This window comes from Cyprinus carpio, chromosome A4 (genome assembly GCF_018340385.1).
Source record: "Cyprinus carpio isolate SPL01 chromosome A4, ASM1834038v1, whole genome shotgun sequence".
NCBI classification, from domain to species: domain Eukaryota; kingdom Metazoa; phylum Chordata; class Actinopteri; order Cypriniformes; family Cyprinidae; genus Cyprinus; species Cyprinus carpio.
The window spans coordinates 21,247,186-21,264,694 of record NC_056575.1 but is presented as its reverse complement, the minus strand read 5'-3'; the positions used below and the strand labels follow the sequence as shown (position 1 = coordinate 21,264,694).

At 37.6% G+C, this 17,509-nt stretch overlaps 1 protein-coding gene across 1 annotated transcript in view; it reads left to right on the top strand.

Annotated features, from left to right (window-relative positions):
* The window catches only part of LOC109073685 (NACHT, LRR and PYD domains-containing protein 3-like), a 161,262-nt gene extending 146,747 nt beyond the window's left edge, over window positions 1-14,515 (top strand). The window contains exons 5-6 of the mRNA XM_042743741.1: window positions 7,806-7,979; window positions 14,232-14,515. Of these exons, the coding sequence (XP_042599675.1) occupies window positions 7,806-7,979; window positions 14,232-14,445 (388 nt within the window). The 3' untranslated portion in view covers window positions 14,446-14,515. The remainder of the gene's footprint in view (window positions 1-7,805; window positions 7,980-14,231) is intronic.
* Window positions 14,516-17,509: the final 2,994 nt, after the last annotated feature.

The window sequence follows — 17,509 nt, the reverse complement described above, 5'->3', positions numbered from 1 at the left end:
CTGTACTTTATACATTTCCCACCTTGGAGTCCTCGCACTTGTAAGCCACTAACCTTGTTACTTGGGGTGACTGTATCTGTAGTCGTCATAGTACTAAGTCTCAACTTTCACTGCTTGACTGCGTACTTGGAGCTCATCTAGAAAATCTTTCAAACTAAAAAAGTCGAATCACTCTGTGTGTCAAGTAAAGCGTATGTGAGAATCTCATTTCGTGGCTTATCCACTGTTGAAATAAAAACAGGAACAATGCTAGAGGTAGCAGAAGCACCGTTGTGTTACTGTATGAGACATAACCCTTTGAGCTTCTTGATTTGTGTGCACTTCCGTAGGACGTGAACCCCATTCTTGATACATTCAAGGCCTTTTGATTTTATCTTCATGCAAGCAAGTTGGGTGGCGAAAGCTACATGTGCCACAAATATGCCGTCTTTTGCAGTCTTTGGAAATATGCCCCTTTCTCAGACATCCAAAACAGATATGATTCTCACGAATAAAAGACCTTTTGTCATCCATGGGCTTTTCTGCAAAAATAGGACATTTAGAGATACTATGCGTTTCACTCCTACAAACAGAACATGGTGATATCATCTTAGATTCTGTTCTTGTTGAATCTTTAACTTGAGCTTTTGTGTTGAAAGCTCTGACTCTTTTGGGAAATTTCTCATCTGAAACTTTAGAACTCAGTAGAAGTGGAGAAGTGAATGGATTGCAAGCTATTTTGGACTCCTTCTGCAAAAACACTACAAATCGTTTAAAACTTGGATAATCGCCAGTCATGTCTAACTCTTCAACCACAATTTTGCTCCATTTTACGTACAATCCACTCAGGTAATTTCTTTAGTAATTTATGGTTTTCCTCACAGTCATTCAAAATAGCCAAACCTTTGACATGTGGAATAGCTTCAACACAGCCTTGTAGAAAGTCAGTGAATTCTCCTAAGGAAAGTGGGTCATTTACTCCCACCTTAGGCCATCTCATGAGTTTTTCTCGAAAGGCTCTCTGAACAATGAACGGGTTTCCATACCGCTCTTTAAGGACCTTCCAGGTGCACTGGTATGCATCATGAGAATTTCTATAGAAGAACCTTCCACAGCCTTTCGAGCTTCTCCAGCAAGATAGGTTTTCAAGTAGAACATCTCCTCGCTTGTAGGAATTGATTTACGATCAATAAGTGCGGTGAAGGACATTTTCCAATCAATGAACTTCAAAGGATCACCAGTGAAAGTCGTTGGCTCTGGGACAGGTAATCGATTTATGCTTAGTTAGAGTTTCGCTAACACTTGAGCTAAGTTCTCAGTCTCTTGAGTTGTCTTTACCTCTTGTAAATGCTTGAGGATGGAATGACTCTACCTGAGGATTCAGCTGGGGTTTGTTTTCCAGCCGCTCTCCCTCCAGACCACGTTGCATTACCTCTCCCCTCCTCTTCAAGATTACTCTCATGATTGTTGTAGACGTCGCTCGAACTCGAGCTGCGGCTACCTTGACTTCTTTATCTGCTTGTAGCATCTGCAGCCTAGTCCTTTCTTCTTCCAGTTTTAGACGCATCTCTGATTCTTTCTGTTTCACCTCTGCTAGCATTCCTTGCTTCATTCAGCTTCCAGTCCTTTTCTCCATCTCAAGTAATCTGGCCTGCTGATTGTGAATTTCTTGCATAGCCTTCGCTTGCTCTACTTTAGCTGCGAGTTCAGCTTCTGCGTCGACTCGTTTACTGGAAGCTCTGGAAGAGGTCTCCGATGTTATTAGGCTTTCTGAGATGATGGTATCGGTGTTTGTGTAACCAAAGACAGAGGCATACTCATCTTTATTTAATGTCTGTCTTACTCTCTCCTTTACAACTTCTTTTTGTTGGATCTGCTCAACAGTTTCTATTCATTTGCTCACCAAATCAGAAATTTCTGCGGTTAGTGTGGCACAAACATCTATTCTTTTAACAATCTCTGAAGTTGTTGTTTGATTGCGCAATAAGGGAGCATAACGCTGGGTGACTACATCATGTTTGGTTTGAATGTCCTTTAAAATATGTTCAAGCTCTTCATATGTGCATAAAGCTTTCAATTTAGACCTAGTTTCCCTAGCTATCTGCTTCCAGGAGTCATAAGCTTTATTAAAAGCTGTTTATGCATCTCTAGGCCTTTCTCTGTACGATTTCTTTTCGAGAACTTGATCTTGATCTAACTGGTTGCATTTCTTTAGAAATAATTTAAATCCTTATCAGGAACTAACTTTTGACTTGCTTGCGCTGCCATTTGCTCAACTGTGTCTTCCATTTTGTCCGTCTACAACTTTAGAGCAATGAATTACTCATATCAGACATCTATAATTTAGACACTCAAATAATCAGCAATGGTAATAAGTCAAATTATATATGCAACATGATCACAAATTCTTTGACATTCAACATTATACACGTGCTTGTAACATATAGGCTACCATAAATATAAACCCCAGCGTTTACCTGTGGCAGTCAATAACTTATAAAAGAAGACTCATATCAATAACTTCAACATCATAAATCAATATTTCATAACTCATTCAACTTGATATCTTGAACTTCCATTCTCTATAAAATTCAAAATATTTTTAAATATCTTAAGTGTCTTTAATTGTAAAGATTTCAACTCACACAGTCCAGAAAGTTGTATTTGCAGTCTTACTTCATGTAACGTTCTTTTACTGAAAGTTTACTTTTCATCTGTAACGGTAACGTTGATATACGATCACCATCCAAACGTTCGTGAATGAGCCGCGCTCCAACTGACTGTGTAATTTTACAATCCTGATGAAGTATCCGTCTCGTGCTGACGTGACATGATTCAATCAGCACTTTAGATGCAAAGTCCAGTGTCCCACTCACGCGATGAAACAACAGCAACACGATGAAACCTCATGTGTAGCAGCGAGTTTTACTGTAGCGGCCCTTCAGCTTCATAGAAAAGAAAACAGAGAGTTTTCGACGGGTGCCTTCGATTTATTTTAAGATGCAATAAACTTCATTGCTGAAGTGATCGTTGTCTCAATTCTTTGTTGCAAATGTTCTCCATACATCACAACACTGTGTTTACACATTAACTTCATAGCACCATAACAATTGTATCACAGCATTAAAATAAATCGAAGGCACCCATCGAAAACTCTCTGTTTCTTTTCTATGAAGCTGAAGGGCCGCTACACTCATCATTAATCTTCTGAAGTTGGAGTCACACAGATAATCCATCAATATCCTCTCCCAATAAAGACATAACTTTGCATGAGTTAAATAATACAGCCATGAAGGAAGGCATGTTGGGAAAAAAGTGCTGAATTTAATTATCTCTCTGTTGTAAATTTGCTCCATCATTAATCTCATGAAGCCGCTTTCATATTGCTGTTCACTCACCGGGTTGATGTGGTTGATGCTCAGGAAATGCTCCAGTACGGCCACTGCATGTAACTTTTAACAAGATTCACTTGTATAAAACACCCTAAATTGTAATAACATTTACTATATAACCATTATTTTGCTAATTTACACTGCTCAAAAAAATTAAAGGAACACTTTTTAAACAGAGTATAGCATCAAGTAAATTAAACTTCTGGGATATTGATCTGGGGCCTCATGTACAAAGACATACTAAAACATTGCGTACGGACAAAGGTGTAAATGTGCGTACGCACAAAAAAACCAGATGTATGAATCTCTGTGTACAAAGGATTCCACGCATATTCTCTTTGTACATCCCAATTAACGTAAAATTGAGCGCATATGCACAAGCACAACGCCCCACCCAGTCTCCGCCCCTAATTAAATCAATTTAAATATGGTAATGAGTCCACTTTGGCAAAAGAAAGCAGTAAGAAAATGGCTCAAGCAAGCGGCAAGAAATGAAACTTTACAGAAAGTGAATTGGTGGTGCTACTATATTTTATGTGGAACTTTGTCCTCCGGAATTAATAACAAAAGGAAAAAATATGAGTGGGAGAGTTTGGCTGAAGCCGTCAATGCGGTGGGATCTGAAAGTCGCACTTTAATTGAGCTTAAAAAGAAATAGTCTGATATAAAGTTGGACGTTAAACGAGAACTGCTGCGCACCGTCAAAGTGTGGGCAGAACAGGCAGTGGTAAAGGGGTCGATGAACTTACACTCTTTGAGCAGAGAGTTGGCTCAATTATGGGTGACACTTTACTCTCTGGAGTAGTATCTGCTGCTGTGGGAGACTCGGATTTACTACAGGACTGCCACGAAGGTAACCAATTTCTCATTTGTTTTTACATTGGTACACATAGCGTACCTATTTAATTGTCAAATGCATGCAATTTAGCTGACCAAAAGTACACCAGAGATTTTACGTATCTATTGCATTTATGGCAAATGCGTGAACCCATTAATAAGGAAGAGACTCAAATCACAGTTAACATGTGCCTGTGTTTATTTAGACTCATATGGTGCAACAGCTGAAACATCCACTAGCACGCACTCGGAATCCGCCCCTCCTGAGCAGCCAGCGCCCACTGTGCCCAGCGTTTCCAGTGCTCCCCCCAGTTCTGAGGCCCGTCCGTCTGGCCGCGTCTTAACGCATGCTGTTTTGGAGTCACAACAGCAAATCATTATGGCCATCAGAGAAATTAACAGTCACCTGAAAAATATCACTGACGCACTCACAGACATAAGCCACTCATTAAAGGAATTGGTCAAAAAATGAACTTTGTCTCCGATTACCATTTATACTGTTGCAATCACATGTTGACAGGCCTGAATGGCTTGTTGGTTGGGCTGCACATACATTGGTCCTGGGTCAGGGTCATCTGGCGGTGCTGCCACCTCACCAAGTGGTATGCCATGCCTGTGCGTGACATTGTGCAGCACACCACAGGCCAGCACAATGCAGCACACCTTGTCAGGGCAGTATAACAGCATCCCCCCAGTCCTATCAAGGCAGCGCCACCGACATTTCAGCTGCCCAATCGCCCGCTCTACAACTGACCGAGTGCGAGAATGGGCATCATTGTATCTGCAACCATGCTGTTTGTAAGGATGTATGAATCATGGGTTGACCCAGGCCACCTTGCCACAATATTTGTTAGGCGCATTTGTGCATCACATATTATCTGCACATTCATTGAATGGAAATCTTTCCGATTCACATATGCAAATTCTTCTTCAGATGACGCCTTTATAGCAATGTGTGTGCAGTCGATCGCTCCGATTACATTAGGAAAACCGGCTGTCGCTGCAAATTGCGTTTTAATGTTTGGCTGGTCAACTGCATCATACCTTATATACCTGGTAGACATGCAGATGATCCCGTCCCATACCGCTGGCATTGCGCGGCTCAAAGACGACTGGCTTATTCCTGAGCGGTCTGCCAGTTCCCTTTGGAAACAACCAGTTGCCAGGAAACCAAGTGTTGTCAGCACCTGCAAGGGAACGGGTATTGTGTGGCTTCTCGCTGTCTCTCTCTAGATTCGGACCCAACTCAGCACAAAGCTCCAAGAGGATAGCCCTTGGAAATCTGAAATGGCTGATAAGCCAGTCATCATCCTGGGCCAGAAAATCATTGTGGTCCCTAAAATCTCGTTCTCTTCGGATTCTGTCATTAGCAATGTCCTCTAATAAGGCCAAAGCTGCCATTGCCATAGACTAAGGGTTGTATCAATTTGCATATGCTTTTATATGTTCTTACTTAATTGCATAATTGATAGACTATTCCCATAAGGCTTGTGTGACAATATATGTCAATTATTTTATAAATTGAGGGTTGTTTAAATTTGTTTATGCTTTTGGTGGTGCAATAGACTTGTAGAACAATTCATTGTGTAATGTTTGCAACTTCACTTCATTGCCTGTAAGAGTTGCCAATGGACAAAAACAATGAGAAATGTACGTACGCCAGACATGAAATTGGCGTGGAGGAATGCACATTCTCATGTTAATTTCACTGTTTGTACATCCGACCGTGAGCGTGAAAGCTGGCGTATGCAAAGTTTTTGTACGTACGCAAGGTTGATACATGAGGCCCCTGGTCAGTTACGTAGCAGAGGGGGTTGTTAATTCATTTCAGCTGCTTTCATGTTAATAAAATTAACAACAGGTGCACTAGATGGGCGACAATGAGACAACCACCAAAACAGGAATGGTTTTACAGTTGGAGCCCACTGGCATTTTTTTCAATTTTTTCATATTTTCTGACTGTTTTACACCAGTTTTGCATCTGGCTAGGGTCAGTGTCACTACTGGAAGCATGAGGCTATACCTGGACCCTACAGAGGTTGCACAGGCAGTCCAACTCCTCCAGGATGCCGCATCAATATGTGCCATTGCCAGAAGGTTTGCAGTGTCTCTCAGCACAGTCTCAAGAGCATGTAGGAGATTCCAGGAGACAGGGAGTTACTCTAGGAGAGCTGGACAGGGCAGTAGAAGGTTCTTAACCCATCAGCAGGACCTGTAACTGCTCCTTTTTGTGCAAGGGGGAATAGGATGAGCACTGCCAGAGCCCTACAAAATGACCTCCAGCAGGCCACTGGTGTGAATGCCTCTGAGAAAACAATCAGAAACAGACTTCATGAGGGTGGCCTGAAGGCCTGACGTCCTCTAGTGGGCTCTGTGCTCACTGCCTGGCACCGTGTAGCTTGATTGGCATTTGCCATTGAACACCAGAATTGGCAGGTCCGTCTCTAGCGCTCTGTACTTTTCACAGATGAGAGCAGGTTCACCCTGAGCATGTGTGACAGATGTAAAAGGGTCTGGAAAAGCGGTGGAGAATGTTATGGGTCAGTGATGGTCTGGGAAGGCATATCCATGGAAGAACACAGAGACCTCTACAGGCTAGACAATGGCACACTTACTGCCATTAGGTATCGGGATGGAATCCTTGGACCCGTTGTCAGACCCTACGCTGGTGCATTGGGTCCTTGTTCCTCCTGGTGCACGACAATGCCCGGCCTCATGTGGCGAGACTATGCAGTTAGTTCCAGGAGGATGAAGGAACTGATACCATTTGAATGTCCCCCACGTGTCAGGCATGCATACAAGCACGTGGGGGCCATACAAACTACTGAGTACCATTTTGAGTTGCTGCAATGAAATTTCAGCTTAATGGACTAGCCTGCTGCATCCTTTTTTCACTTTAATTTTGAGTGTCTTTGAATTCAGCCCTATGTAGCCTGGCCATGTCATGTGTAGGTATTAAGGTTTATTGTTGTTTCCTGGTGTTGGGCTGATTTTTGTATTTATTTTTATTTTTTTCATCACTAATTGATTGATGTCTAAAATATAAAAATAAGGAGAAGCCTAAAACAGGCCCGAGGCGTGGCCTGGTTCTGAACTATGATGTGAAAATTGGCCCGAAGCCTGGCCCGAGGGGCGTAAAACAGTCAGGGCCCATTGGGCACGGGCTGAAATGCAGGGCTCTACTCTAGAGTTTTACGTCAGAACTTGGTATATGTATTATTTTGTGTTGATATTAAATGCCAATGCATCTTCACCATCAGGCAAGTTGTATTCAAGTTCTAGCCATTTTATGGTTCTTTATTGTGTCATAAGTTAAGGAAACTTTTGGTTTATTAAAAGCGTAGGTTTGATGTTTTATGAAGAGTTGAATTATTGAAACAAAATTAAAATATTAACTAAAAGAAGCCTTTTATTTTATAGCCTTACACTCTCTTTTAAATTCAGTAATCACTGAATATATCATATATAATGTATTGTTATAGTTTTGCATTAACTACATCACTAGTCAGTGGTTTTTGCAAGTTATCTGTGCTCCAGAATATGAACCACACCAAATAAACACATTGTTTTTTATTATTATTTTTGTTCTCTACACAGGCTACAGTGCTGTAATCTCACTGCTCAGTCTTGTGAGAGTTTGTCATCAGCTCTACAGTCATCAAACTTATTTCTGAGAGAGCTGGACCTGAGTAACAATGACCTGCAGGATTCTGGAGTGAAGCTGCTTTCTGATGGACTGAAGAGCCCAAACTGTCAGCTGGAGATTCTGAGGTAAATGGTTTACAATAAAATAATTAACAAAATGCTATCATAATGAATGACTTTAAAATTTTGTCACCAAAGTTGGCATCAGCTCTCAATGGAATGCCAGAACGAGAAAAAAAAGGGCATATCATTTTCAGGAATGTAATCCCCCCCCATATTTATACAGATGCCTATTATACAGATTTTTGAACCTAAGAAAAATGACTCAGGTGGACTGTGTACATCTGACAATAAAAATGTTGAAATATTGCAATAAAAAAATTAGCATTTTCAAATACATTTATTTCATGCATGATTTCCTCTGCACAGACCTACACAAGCTAGCAGCACCATCTAGTGGCTGTGTGCACAACAGCCATAACATCTAAGCCAGGGTCTAGGATTACCACTCACCAGGCACCAAGTGCAAGTAAAAACTGATCTTCACTGGACTGTATATGAAATTGTCTTAGTCACTAGTTTGTGAGAATGCAGTATGGCTTAGTGTGATTCTAAAATGATAAAACTAGCAGTTCACAATCTGGTGTTTTACATTTTTATTTACATTTATCCATTTACAAAACCCTTACAAATGAGGAATACAACAAGCGATTCATCATAAAGAGGCAAGTAAACACAATAAGTGCTTGTAATACAAAGTTTCAGACTTTGTTTAGAACAGCACAAGCTAGAACAGGGTGCCCTCTGTGTTTAAGAGCATCTAAGGTCACAGTAAATGCTGCTTCACTTGAACTCCATCTTACAAAAGTGCTATGAGTTTGGATCACTTGGATTTGAAAATGCAACATAAAGAGAATGAAAAAATTCATTAGAAAGAAACTAGAATTCAGAAAATAATGGATTTTAACTATTTGCAAATAACATTTCTATTTAAAAATATACTCACATTCACTTTTATTTGTATACCTAATATGTTAAAAAGGACTTTTTAAATTGCCATTTACTAATTTACCAGACACTTTTATCCAAAGTGACTTCAACAATGAGGAATTCAACAAGTGATTCGTCTAGAGGCAATAACATGAGAAGTTCTAATAATGCAAAGTTTCAAATATGGTCAAGGATAGTGCAAACTTGAAAAAATTCCACAATTCTTAGCGAATATTGCAAATAATGGAATCTTCGGGTAGACAGCGATTCGAATCACGATTCATATGTTTTCGATTCGAGAACGATTTTTGCAAATTTAGAACGATTCAATTCGATTCGATTCACAATTAAATTCAATTTGATTAAATTATAACGATTCGATTCTGCATTCTTTAAGTGCATTCACAGGATTATTGAAATGCTTCCCTTCAATTATTTAAATGCTTAGGGGGCAAATTACACAGCAGCCTTTATGGTTAGAGAACCATAGGTTAGAAAGAAAAAAAACACTTTTGTCCATTGTTAGATGCTAATTTAATGATGCTATGGCATGACATAGCTTCATAAATTCATGTAAGCCAAGATTTAAAAAAAGACCTTTAAAAGTATTATGCATAGGCTAATATTTTGTCGCACCGGGGTGTAGTCATCATTTCAGAAAGACAAAGCTGAATAAAGTAACATAGCTGGGAGGGGGGAGAGGTGAGCATGCATAATGAAGCTAAACCCACAAGTCTACTAATGCTTAATTTTGATATTTCAGAACATAATCTCACAAACTGAATTTTATGAAACATTTTCTAAGACCATGTCATGTGTTTTTTTAGAGAAGGCTAATAAAATTGATTTATGGCCCCTGTAAACTGTCCTGTAAGCTCTCCTGTGTGCTATTATCTCATGTCTGGACCGGCAGACTGCCCCATTCATGATTCTATTGTTGTCACTCGATGAGCCTTTCACACTTCAGCCAGGCATGAGACATTATCCTCGTTATTCTTTTATCATTATTCTTTTGTTTTATTCGGCCATTATTAGCTTTTATTCTGGCATTACAAGGTTTACCAAGCCACATCGCTTCAATACCAGTATACATTTAGCCAACTATTATCAAAAGACTTTTTATAAAAAAAAAAAAACATTTCTTACAACCTTATGTGAATTATTATGACAAAATGCATTATGGAGAAGAGCTGCACCTGTTTCAGCTGCATTAGAGCTAACATTAGCATCAAGCTACTTAAGACAATTTATGAGATTATTAGTACACTTTTACTCAAAACTCACTTTAAACCCTGATCAAGTGTTTGTAATAACTTCCTTTTGCGATCTCATGTGGAATTTGGTTGTTTACTGTTGTAAGAATATGATATTTATAGCCTTTTATATCACTGCACAGATTAGCATTTCAGATGTACATTTTCAATATTGTTATAAAAATGCCCCAAATCTCAAGAAAATCACATACAAACCATTTACTAACGTAATCGTGTGTTTATTATTTGGATATTTCATGGGTACAGAGGTTTCTCTGTGTTGTTGTGGTCAGATATCAACACAGAAGTGTAAAGGAAATGCATCACAGGATAGGATGGGGCGGTATATGATGCACAGTTATGATGGACAAGACAGGAGCGAATCAGGTCTCTGTTAGTGGCAGCGTAAACACGGAAGAGTAAACAGAGACAGGGAGTGGATAATTATCATCAGATCTCATAAATCAGTGGAAAATGAATAGAAATTAAAATTCTGTCTGAAGAAATATGAAGTAAACATGAGTTAATATATCCATATATCTCCATGTATATGCAACTTTGGACTATAAACCCTTATTGACGCTTTTCAGTGAATCTATGTGAACACAAATAAACCGCTGCAGACGTGACTGAATATGAATGCTTGGTGAATTTCTATTCTAAAAATGACTCATACATATTTATTATTTTGCACTCCTGACATAAATTACTAAATTACTGTCACTGCAACAATGTTTTATCAAAACAGTGGTCAAATATCGAATCTAGAATCTTTAAAATTTCTACTGATGCACAGTTTCTCCAGATCAAGTAAGAGAGTGTGATGTTTAACGTGCTGTTAAAGTGAAACAACAATAATCTGGGGCTGTCGCGATCATTGACCACAAAGGGGTTTTAATAAATCTTTTATTAGGGTTAAATAGTTCTTACTTTAGATTAATTAATCTAATCTAACAAATGAACACACATTCACACAAGTTGCAGAAAGAGAGAAAGTGAGGAAAGAATGAGTTTAGAAATAAGCATTTATTTTTGTGGAAAACCACAGGGTGCCATTAAAGCTGCTTCTTTGCTCACAACAGGTTCATAAAAACTTATAATCTTTTTATATAAAACATTTTATCTTGCCACTAAGAGTTCTCCTTAACAGCAGTAAAAGTTCTTAGGTACGAGTTTTCTCATAAAACTATTCATAAAGCAGCTGAGACAAAATGTTACTAAGGAATGGGGAGAAATCTTAAGCTAAGAGAAAGGGTGAGGATGAACTTGTTGGTATGGATGATGTCAGCATTCTTACTAACTACACCCACAGTGATTGGCTGATAGGGGATGGGTCTCTATCAGTCATATTATAATAGAAATATTGTAGAATGAGGTATCATGTTGCCATAATCAAATAAAGATTTTAAAATAAAATTGTTGCAATATTCAAATAGTTTTTTTATTATGTTGGTTTTTAAGTGTTTCAAAGTTATTTAAGAGTTTTTTGTTTTATTTTTCAGCCTCAACATGCCTGCATCTTATAAATAATTGTTATATGTATAAGCTGCCTTTTAATTAACAGACTAGAATTATTATGGCTGATATGACTGTTAGACTTAGTACAAAGGTAAAAGAAATCCAAACTGGATTGCTGTGGAAACAGCCATTTTATGTGTTTATGATTTGGTCTTTGTGATTTAGGAGTCCTCTTGTCTACCACTAACTTTTCACAGATTTAAGAGCTGATTTTTACATAAAAACACTTTGTGAAAAACTCTAAGAACAAAAAGTTAGGAGTCCTTAAAATGAGGAGTTAGGAGCTACATTTAGTCTTAAAATATTTTGTGAAAACGGCCCCTGGTGTTTTTAGCCTACATGTTATCTAGTTTTGAAGCACTGCAAAATAATTTATGGCAATATTATCTAATTTATTTTCTACATTAAATATTATTTGTTTGACTATACATCATTCTTAATATGTCTATTATCATTACCGAAATCATGAACCTCATTTCCGTAACCTATGTATCATTACCGCAGATGTATGTGTAGAATCTATACGTTATGTTCTTTCAGGTTTGCCGCATCATTTTGAAAAGATGTCAGTTTTTATTAAAATAAGAAAAAATATTAGGCTGCAAAATGCAGAAGGTGTTGCGGTCATGAGAAAAATAATTGAAAATCAAATAAAAATGTTATTATAATAATATATTTTATTTCAAAGTTTCAAGTAACTGTGCATGACTGTTAATAACCCATTTTTAAAAATGTGAAAATTAATTAGTTTTCCCTATGGCACTGACCTTTTCAGAGTGTTGCGGTTATGAGATTTTTAAGGACATGTGTTGGAAAATATGTTCAAAAAGGTGTTAAATTGTTAGTAAAACTATTTTAAATTTATGGTCACCGACACTTCAGACCTGGCTCTTAATGCTTAAAAAGGACATTTGTTGATACAAACATTTTTTAAAATGTCATATATGAAAACTTTGAAACTAAGATTTCGTGAGAATCACTCAGTAATTGACTAATTTATATCAGCAGCACAAGTGAAAGTGTGAATGAGTACTAGTTAGGTTAATCACTATCATACTCATTAGATTGTAAGAGCAGACTGATTGCTACAAAAGGAGGAAAGAAGCGCTTCCAATCATTTTGATCTTGTTAGCAATGGTTACCTCCAAAGAAATACATGCAGCCATCATTGCTTTGCATCAAAATGGCCTCACATGCAAGGAAATTACAAAGAATATTGCATATTAAGTTCCATTTATCGGATCATCAAGAACTTCAAGGAGAGAGGTTCAACTTCAGTGAATAAGTCTTCAGGACGTTCCCAGAGTGTCCAGTAAGCGCAAGGACCATTTCCTTCAGAGGAGTCAGCTACGGAATCGTGTCACCAGCTGTGCAGAGATTGCTCAGGAATGGCCAGGTTGGTGCACACACAGTGAGACAAAGACTTTTGGACAATGGCCTGGTGTCAAAAAGGGCGGCAAAGAAGCCACTTCTGTCCAAAAAAAACCATGAAAAGACAGACTGAAATTCTGCAGGAAGTACAAGGATTGGACAGCAGAAGACTGTTGCAAAGTTATTTTCTCCGATGAAGCTCCCTTCTGACTGTTTGGGACATCTGGAAAATTGATTGTTCGGAGAAGAAAAGCTTCCATGAGTCCTGTGTTGTGCCAACAAGTGAAGCATCCTGAGACCATCCATGTGTGGGGTTGCTTTTCAACCAAGGGAGTGGGCTCTCTCATAATTCTCCCCCAAAACACTGACACGAATAAAGAATGGTATCAAAATGTCCTGCAAGAGTGACTTCTTCTAATGATCCATGAGCAATTTGTTGATGATCCGTGCATTTTCCAGCACGATGGAGCACCATGTCACAAAGCAAGAGTGATAAACAAGTGGCTCGAAGATCATTACATTGAAATTTTGGATCCGTGGCCAGGCAACTCCCGGATCTCAATCCCATACAGAACCTGTGGTCAGTCCTCAAAAAGGCCAGTGGACAAGCTGAAGCCCACAAATTGTAATCAACTCCGAGATACGAAGGCAAGAATGGATCGCCATTAATCAGGATTTGGCCCAGAAGCTAATATCCAGCATGGCAGAGCAAATTGCAGAGGTTATGAAGAACAAGTGTCAGCACTATAAATATTGACTATTTCTCTTTGCCAATAAAAGCCTTTAAAATGTATGACATGCTTATCATTGTTTTTCAGTATACCATAGAAACATGGAAAAATAATCTACAAATACTTAAGCAGCAAACTTTGCAAAACACAAAGTTTATGTCACTGCCAAAACTTTTGGCCATAACTGTAAACACAAAAATGGCATCAAATCATTATCTAGAAATTAAAAATGAATATTGAGTATATTGTTTTTTCTGTTGATTGCTTGGTAATTTTTTTGGTAATTTTTAGATTTTAAGTATAAGATTTTGGTTATTGAAAATATTTATTGGGTGATTTTTATGTATCTGTGAATTTTACACATTTGACCCGACTGACAAGATCAGAATAACAATAAATGTGCACAGTACTTTTTACTGAATAATTAGTTTAATACAAAAAGGATACAGCACAATATGTGATATACAGAACAAACAAACTAATGTGACGTGGACTGTTGCTGTATGTTTTGGTAGGTTGTCTGGCTGTATGGTGACAGAGGAGGGATGTTGTTATGTCTCTTCAGCTCTGACTTCAAACCCCTCATGCTTGAGAGAGATGGATCTAAGCTATAATCACCCTGGAGATTCAGGAGTCAAGCTGATCTCTGAAAAACTGGAGGATCCAAACTGCTTACTGGATAAATTAAAGTATGTCGAGCAGGAAGAGGTTTTAGGTTTTATTGTTTAAACTTTTCAGTGTCTCTGGGTATGTCTATATGAGTCTAGGAGTTTTTAGAGGATGCAACAATATTTAGAATTTAAAGAACACTAGTCTTCTTCTTTTAGTCTTCTTAGTTTATCTTAACTAAACTGCTCAAACGAAACAAATGAACAACAAAACAGTACTGTAACTCACCCCCTAACTGGCCTCAAAACAGGAGAGAACAGTGAAACCTCCACTGTTCCACCTCCCTACAGCTTCCATAAAATGTAGAAACAAACATTTTCAAAATGATAACTTGTAAAAGAAGGAACAAAAAAGCCCTAACTTTTAAGGGGACATTGGATGCCCATTTTCCACAAGTTGGTATGATTCTTTAGGGTCTTCATGAAATGTCTGCAAAATACTTTGGTTAAAATTCCTCAATGGTCATGTAAAACAACACCCTTTTTACCTTGTCAAAAACAGCTCTGTTCACAGCGAGCCGTGTCTCTTTGAATGATAATGACAGTGGTATGAGAGTTCTGATGATTTGTTTCTGTTGATTTATGTTTCTGTCGACCAATGTGCTTTCCAGTAATTCATGAAAAACAGACAATATCCATAATAAAATTATAAACCATACAAATATCCCATCAGCCATATGCTTTAGAAAATAACAATGTCTTTAGTCTGGACTTAAAAATATTAACAGAAGAAGTTTGTCTAACGGAGAGTGGTAAGGTGTTCCAAAGCCTGGGGGCAGCAATACAGAAAGCACAATCACCCCTGCACTTCAGCCTTGACTTAGGAATAACCAATAGATCCTGGTTGGAAGACCGAAGGGATCTATTGGGTTGATAATCAGTCAGTTACTCACATATATAGGTAGGGGCCAAACCATTTTGAGATTTATAAGCAAGGAGCAAAATTTTAAAATCTACTCTAAGATGAACAGGCAACCAGTGTAGTGAGCGTAAAATAGAAGTAATATGCTCCCTTTTTTTAACCCCACTCAAGAATCGAGCCGCAGCATTTTGAACAAGCTGTAGATGGGATAAAGCTGTCTGGCTGATCCCAAAGTAAAGTGAGTTACAATAATCTATCCTAGATAAAATAAAGGCATGAATCACTTAATTTGACGGTCAAACTTTAGGCCATCTTCAAAATTGAATCCCAGTTTTTTTTACCCATGATTTCAGACACAATGACATCCCACCTAAATCCAATTTCGGAGAGTCTGAATATTCAGACGGGCTAAAAACAATAATTTCAGTTTCTTTTCATTAAAAATAAAAAAAAAATGAATGAAAGCCAAGCCTTCACACATCCACCAAACAAGCCATAAGAGATTCACAACCCACATAATTTTGTTTAACCCTCTGAGGTCTAAGGGTATTTTTGGGGCCTGGAGAAGTTTTGTCATGCCCTGACATTTGTGCTTTTTTCAGTTTCTTATAAATATCTAAATGGCTAAAGTCTAGTCTCACTGTAATCAGCACAAACTGGGCTATTATAATATGTGAGCAGCATGTATGTACATGATTGTGTTTTTGAGAAAAAAAATATTATGCGTGGTTAGTGAAAAACTAAAAATCTTAAATCACTTGAATAAGGCAATAAAACACATACAGAACATTGGTTCCCGGGACTTTTGAGAACTGGAGCTTGTAGCCTAGAATTTTTTTTTCTAAATTATGTGAAAATCATCTTGTTTACTCACTTACAGAAAACAATATTTTGATTTAAATTTTCTATAACACATTTTTTGTTAGTAAAAGTCATATGCGAGTAGGCGTCAACTATCATGAATATCATTGTGATTCACACCTGAGAAGACAAAGGCCTGCATAATGAGCTGCATAATGAGCCATTCAGTCAGCTGTGTCACTGAGAGGGATGAGTTACAAGAAAGAATGTTAGGACAAAATAAATGTATATAATTTTATGTTTGGTGTTTATTTAGAATATATTTAATTATCCCACAACATAATTTAATATTCACTTGCGATTGCAGATAAACAGTTTATTAGTGACAATCAAAGCTGACTTTCAAAGCTGAATTTTTAGCATCATTACTCGTCACACAATCCTTCAGAAATCCTTTTAACAATCTGATTTTCTACAAAAAAAAAAAAACATTTATTGTTATTATTATTGTTATTATTATTATTATTAATGTTGAAAAGAGCTGAGGATATTTTTTCAGGTTTTTTGGGGGGATAAATTGAAAGAACAGCATTGTTTGTTACATCGGTTACATTTACATTTATTTGTTACATTTATATTATTTACATCAGGCTTTTGAATGGTATATTTACTAGTTAGACTTTTTCCAAACTATAATTCCTGACTAAATGTATAATCAAGTGAAACATTATGAAGTTTCAATAACAATATTGTTATTGAAACTTCATAATGTTTCACTTGATTATACATTTAGTCAGGAATTATAGTTTGGAAAAAGTCTAACTAGTAAAATGTTAACATGTTATGTGAAAACTAGTACAAGTATATAAATAAATAAAAAGAGACTTACTCATGTTTATGATCTCTGCTGAATAAAGCACTTCATTCTTTTTTTCTGAGGAAATCCAAATCTCAAATCCTCAACCACATCACATCCTTTTGGGGTGAATTATGTCTTATTCCTCTCATCGTGAAGCAAACAGTAAAATAAAAAAACTTGAACAGTCTCGCTGCGTTGTCTTCTGTTGTGTGGGCGTATTGAAGGCCCGCGCTTCAATGAAACATTAAAATCTGAATAGTGCATTCAGCACTGGGGCGTGGTCGCATTAGAAGATAATGAAGGGAGACGTGAAAAACGGACATCGCGTTGTTTTCATATTGATTACTTCATCACAGAATATTTGTTTTTGGCAGCACTTGTTTAGTTTAAAAGTAGACATGTCAAGCTTTCTATAGATATCTCTCTCATGTCTCTTCGTTGAGTATTCACTGAGTTACAGTTCATTTTAATGACGTGTTTGTAAATGAAGATCACCGCAGACAAAGGCTGCAGACAGCACTCCTTGTTTGTTATCTTTATTTTATAAATGCACAAAGTTTTGTTGTTATTATGTCTGTATACAAAAAAGTAGACCCTTTTTAC